Source organism: Perkinsus marinus (genome assembly GCF_000006405.1).
Source record: "Perkinsus marinus ATCC 50983 genomic scaffold scf_1104296963162, whole genome shotgun sequence".
NCBI classification, from domain to species: domain Eukaryota; phylum Perkinsozoa; order Perkinsida; family Perkinsidae; genus Perkinsus; species Perkinsus marinus.
Genome location: NW_003205135.1, coordinates 56,972 through 63,402, shown reverse-complemented (window position 1 = coordinate 63,402; position 6,431 = coordinate 56,972). Strand labels below are relative to the sequence as shown.

Sequence of the window (6,431 nt, the reverse complement as noted above, 5' to 3'; positions counted from 1 at the left end):
CGCGATCCACTCGACTTTGAAGGAGGAGTGTGGCGGTCACTTTGAGGCGGAGAAGCTCATGACTGAGCCTACGGGGCGCGGCCCACAAGAACCTTTGACTGATTACATTGGAAGGCTCGATGACTGGCTACGACGTTGCTCACTCGCAGGGACTCCGCTCACTGACGCCCTTATTATCCGCGCCTTTCGCCGTGGTGTAAATGATGAGAACTGCCAGGAGGCCTCCTATGAGTATCCCGGGACATGTCACGCTTTCGAGTCAAGGCTCTCACTCGCGTCGCTAGAGCCGATGCTGACCGGGCGAGTAAGCCCCGCAACCCGCCGAAAGCAATCGCCCGACTGCAGCCGGTGACAGGGGGCACCCTACGCCAGACGTGCGTCATCAGCAACGCCAACTTCCTCCTCGAAAGGCGAGCTTTGCCGGAACTCACTGAGAGGCAAATGTACAAAGGGAGAGCGGTGCCCTTTCAGACACCTAGGCCCTACAGAGTGTCGCCGATGGGCGGCTGAAGGGCGTTGTCGGTTTGGTAGCGCATGTAAGTTTCGCCACGACTGTACGGATGACAAAGCCGCCTCAAAGGGTGGTGGCCACGGACGTTCCCAAGCCTCTTCCTCACAGTCTCTCCAAGCAATAGCACCCGATGGGGACCCGGAAGAGTCCGCTCTATCTCGATCCTCAGAGGTTGAGGAAGAGCAGTTACAGATGCTTTGGGTGGTCAAACAGTCGTCCGAGTCCTGTCAGCACAGGCAACTCGGGCCGATGCTGACCTTATATCCCAAGGGACAGGCACCTCTCAAAGCCCTACTAGACTCGGGCGCTGTGAGGAATTACGTTGGCCGTGACCTGGCCACGCTCAGGGGGTGGACCATCACGCCATGTTCGACTTCCGCGAAGCTCGCGAACGGGTCTGTGGTGAAGCTGGATGGCACGGTCCAGGTCAAGGTTACTCGGCACGGGAAGGAGCACTTATTGAACTTCTTTGTGCTTCCCGGACGGGGGTCTCCGAACGGAGTCGATGGCTCAACTTGCATACTGGGAGTCCAGTCCATGTGCGCGCTTAAGATTTCTATGTACTTTGACGAGGTGGACGGAAGCCGCCAGGTGACGATTCGCAGCCCCGCCCAGCGCCAGGGGGAGCTTGCCCCGGCAAGGCTGGAGGAGGAGGGTCGTCTCCACTTCGTGGTTCTCGAGAACGAGGACCTATCAGTAATGGTCGTTGAGGATAGCGACAATTTGTTTCTGCGGTGCGAGGAGCTCTCCAATGAGACTTTGCTTGATGCCCCTTCGACCTATCGCACACGCTCTACGCTTCCGAACAGTTCCGCTCGGCTCACCGAAAACTGGCGCCAGTCAAAGGCAGCACCGGACTATTCTATCCGTTTAAGATTGCTTGCCGAGTCAGAGACGAAGGACTGCCCAGAGCAGACACACGCGGTGGAGGTCCGCTGGACATCATCCCCACTCGTTCGGCAAGGACCGGTTTATGACTACTCGAAAAGCCTTTTCGCGGCACTCGACTCCCCCCAGCAGGAGTCGTACCATGAAGAGCTGGAGCGGTTTCAGTCCCGCGGATGGTGGGAACCTCTGCACGAAGACGGGGTTGACGGCAAGGGTGGGGTCGCCCTACCCGAGGCCATTGCCTTTCCAGTGGTACAAGGTGTGAAAGTCAGGCCATGCATTGATTTGCGCCGGGGAAATGCTATCTCGCCGCCAAGTTCTTATCCAGGCGACTCTTGCGCGGTCATCCTTGCCCAAGTCCGTGTTGCCATTGCGGCGATCGCCCGAGCGGCGAGACAGAGGCAAAAGGAAGGGGCCAAGCCAGAGCGCTTATCCTTTTGTACCCTGGACGCGGCGACCGCCTTCTATAGAATCAGGCTCCATGACCGCACCGCTGTGATCAGGTCGCTCGGTCGCCGGTTTGTGGCACGTCGACTGGTATTTGGGCTTCGCTGTGGTCCGGCAGTGCTACGCGAAGCACTCACATGTTTGATCGATGACGCCATGCTGCGCGTGAGTTCCGAAATCAACGATCCTCTGCTACTCCACTGGGAGTATGTGGATGATATCTGCCTACTTGGCGGACACCAGGCCGTCCAGCGCCTCAAGTCGGAGATCATCTGCTTGGGTGGCTCATGGGGGTTTGAGTTCACCCCTGCGAAGTGTCATTTACTGACGTTCTCTTCGGAAGGGCAGGTTGAAAGATTCGACTCCTTCCGCCACCTTGGCGTCGACTTTACGTATCGTGAAGACCACCCAACCGGTCAAGGGACCCTAGTTCTTCGGTGCGTTACCGACTCCGATCCGCACTCTCAGACCTTCAGAGAGGGCCAAAGAGTTTGCAAGCGTTCCCTGTTCCGAGCGGCTGGTGCCGCCTTTGATCCTCTTGGTCTTCACGGCGACAGGGGCCTGGCAGCCGACTATATACGGAGAGTATCTGGTAAGTGGAAAGCAGGCTGGGACCAAGATGTTCCTCTGGGGAAGGACGAGGCTAAGACGCTAACAATCGCTATCGGCATCCTCAGCGCTCGTTCGAGAGATTGTGACCATGAGGTCAGCTTTGTGGCGGACACCCTGGAGGTCGCCTGTGATGCCAGTCCCTTTGGCATTGGATTTATCGCCACGCTGTCTAGCGGAAGTTCGTCTCGTGTGGCTCTCTCCAGCAGAGCCAGAGCCCTGCGCGGACCGATGCTCAACTGGCACCAAAACCGTAAAGAGGCTTACGGACTGGCAGCAGCGCACGTGTTCGCCGACGCGTTGGTTCCTTATCTTAATGGCCTGGGTCTGAAGTTTCTCTCCGACTCACGAACCGCGCTTTCATGGTTACGAGGTGGCTCGAAGCTCACATGCAAGTCGGTCGACCGTCTCGCAATATCTCGGCTCTGCGAAGCTATCGCCGATGTGCGCGAGGCCTGGCAACGGAAGTACATGTTGACCCCCGAGCTGTTGCATATCCCTGCGGAGCAGAACTCCGAGTCGGACAGCCTCAGCAGGCTCGCTTTTTCCTGGGGTATCCCCGACAGTATCATCTTCGAAGGTCGCGGTGTGATGCACACCAAAGCGGTCGCGGTTTTTGATGAAGACGGCGGCTCAGGCTCCTCTGAAGATTATCCCACCGTATGTGACGTTGAGAATCAGCTAAGGGTCATTGCAACAGTCCATCCAGCATCGCAAGGCGTCCTGGAGTTCGGTATGGAGCATGGAAGACCATCCAGGCAGCGGCTCCTCGCTCTCCAGTGGGCTTCCCCGACGGCCAACTTTATACTCAGATCCCTCGGTTCATCCCCACCACCGGACGTTGCCCCGGTAGGGCCCGCTACAGCCCCGATACCGGGAGTGGCGGCAGAACTTCCTGATTTCTCTTTGGCTGACGATGGTCTTCTAATGAAGAGGTCCCAAACCCCGAAGGTGAACGGAGTCTCCGCGACTCGTACATGTTATTATGTTCCCACGGATACTTCCGAGGGAAAGCAGCACGCACATTCGATCGTCGATGCATACCATCGTGAAACTGGCTGCCTTAATCGTCGTTACATACGATGGTTGGTGTCCAGATGCTTTCATATACCTCGGCTCCGTTCCTTCATTGAGGTTGTGTGCGGCACCTGTGAAGGGTGTCGTTTGTCATCTAACAGGCGCTTTTATTCCACAACTGACTCAGCTCGCTCTCTTCGCACTGGCGTGCAGGAGTGTTGGTATACGGTTTCAGCTGACCTTGCCGAGATGGGCTGGGATCGCAAGCGCAGACTTTGCGCGGTATTGGTGCTGACGTGCCATTTTAGCGGATTCACTGTGGTATCCCCTTTGAAGGATCAGAAAAGTGCCACAGTGGCGACCGAGATGGCTAGCCTCTTCGATTTATTGGGCGCTCCGGCCTTGCTTCGCACTGACGGAGGCCCGTGTTTCCGTGGACGTCCACTAGCTGAAATGCTCTCGCTAAGAGCAGTGGAGCATCGGGTGGTGTCGCCATATGCTCCTTTTTCAAACGGCTTAGCAGAGCGCGCTGTCGCCAGTGTCAAGTTCCTGGCGAGGCAGCTCGGTGATAAGAAGACCTGGCCAACAACGTTAGGGAAGGTTATCCGTCGGCTCAATTGTAAGCCTTTTTTGGACACTGACCTTTCACCTTTTGAGATATTCTACGGTCGTGTATCCCGGTTGAGCCCTGAGAATTCGCTTGCACAAGGGGCTGTTGACGGTGGTGCCCCCGTTGCTAGAGCAGAGGTCCGCGATGAAATTACCAAGCTCGTCAAAGCTGCTATCGCAGCTCGCGAGCAGGTCTTGAGCGATGTCCGTGGTCTCCGCAGGAAGGGACCGCCACCGGTCGGCTCAACTGTTGTTCTTTTCAACCCTGACACACTGGGACGCGGCGGTAGGTACGCTCCTGATGTGTACCGCGTGCATGAGATTGTACGCGGGGTTGTTCTGAGATTAGTTAATGCCTCGATCCCACCGGACGAGGTCACATCCCAATTGATTAAGGAAACTCATTATGCCAACGTTCGTCCTTGTAATCTTCCATCCGGGGGGCATGTAGAGTAAAGGATGGTCGATCACAACAGACCACGCCAGCTCCATTGTAGAGCGGCTCCCTTTTCGTCGCGCATGCGTGCTTGTGCACGCGTACTCATGCTCATCAGATCGATCTCGCTATGGCCGGATGGCCCCTTTTTACGACGATTCAAGTTCTTAGGATGAGGGTTAAGTTTATATAAGAGATCATGAGACTGAGTAGTTCTTCTTTTGAGTCCAAATGGCACTTCCGAGTAGTGTTAGTCAACGAGAGGCTCCCGCTAATCCCACACGAGGGTAATGGGGATGGCAACACAAAGATGTCTGATGACCAGACGCTTACTCAACATAGTTGCGCGAGAGAGGGAGTGACTATGATGATGGGTCGAGTATCTCCAAATACTTGCAGATATCTTGACTCTTCCAGGATAGTGGAATCTCATCCGAAACTCGGATTCCGAATGAAAGTTACGACAAAAAATGTCAGCAGCCGTATTGCACTCTCCTGAAACATGTTCTACGCGATAAGATGCTGGCAGTGCCAGCCTGGCACTGACAAGTCGGATAGAAATAGAGCAAACTGCCGTAGTAGGAGCGAGATCCTCGGAGCAGAGCTATAGCATCGCGGTATAGCCTTCTTACATTTCCGAGCGGTTCTTAGTGTGCAGATTCCTGAGTCCAACACTCCTTCTATATCTTTTAGTATGATAGAAGCTTTCAGATCCGGGACACCTACAGACGCTGATGGATGAGGACTCATGACTGTACTTAGTAATAACTGAAAATAAGAATTCTGATTCAGAATTTCTGAATAGTAGTCCAAACTAGCTCGACAGCTCGCATAGATCAACACAATTCCTTATCAGCATCTTCGGGGAACTCAAGGGAAATCCGAGCGTTACTGCCAACTCAGCAGTGCCAAGAGGGAGTGAATCCCGCCCAGCAAACTCAACAATCGGCGAGGAGCAAATATGGTCAGATCATCCACATGAATGATCTGAGCTGAGCAGTAATCCCTGGTCAGTCAGCGATAAATTCTCAAACGGCTTCCTCCATATGGGCTCCACCAAAAGGGAGTCGATCGCAGACCAAATGGATATCGACGGTGGGACACTGCTAGCGGTTTCCCGTCAGGGCGCTCGCAAATGATAGAAAGGAAACGAGACTCGTCGGGGCGAACGGGGAAGTTTCTAAACGCTCCGGATTAATCAAGACAGAACATTCCTCACTCTTCACCCGTTTGAGCCTCCATCTTCTTGATTTCGTGTAATACCGCAACATAATGGCCATGAAACGTTCGATAATTCGATCTTTCCACTCACACAAAAGTGAGCAAAACTTGAGTTATCGGGTACCTATAAACCACGCGAACTGCAAGTCAGGTATAGCAAACGTGTCGTACTTCTCTGATGGCCACCGGTAACGGAGAAGCTCGTACTCGCATGAGCCTCGTGTCCGTAACGAAAACTGGGGTTGCTGTTCCACAGAGAAACTCTCTATCAGGGAAACGAGGTTCGCAGACAGCGGCAAAATCTCCAACTCGGACCTGAAAAGAATGGCACAGATTCAATAGACGTTACTTTGGTGAGTCATTACTTTACTGTGTAGCGGAAGCAAATGCCGTGTCTGGTATTTCTGTGCCAGTATCATAAAACATCGAGCTGAACCGATATCACTGAAAAGTATCGTATTCTCAGAGCAGAAATACGACAAAGCCTGACACGGCTCAGAGCACTACCCGAAAAGGAGACATCGTTCATAGGTTTTTTCAGTCCGACCCCTGCGTGTGCCTCCAGCACTGTTTGCACTCCCCATGAATTCTTGGATGCTCACCAATTTGCTCTTCTTCACAGACACAACCTACACACGTAGTGCTACGGGAATGGTCCACCATAGCATACAACATGTACGTGGATATGGTACG

At 54.1% G+C, this 6,431-nt stretch overlaps 1 protein-coding gene across 1 annotated transcript; it reads left to right on the top strand.

Annotated features, from left to right (window-relative positions):
* Positions 1 to 1,069: 1,069 nt before the first annotated feature.
* On the top strand, positions 1,070 to 4,537 carry Pmar_PMAR018409 (gag/pol/env polyprotein, putative; the record flags this gene model as incomplete). The annotated part of the gene is made up of 1 exon (XM_002771291.1): positions 1,070 to 4,537. One exon carries the CDS (start codon positions 1,070 to 1,072, stop codon positions 4,535 to 4,537), a length of 3,468 nt encoding a protein of 1,155 aa, XP_002771337.1.
* Between the last annotated feature and the right edge of the window lie 1,894 nt (positions 4,538 to 6,431).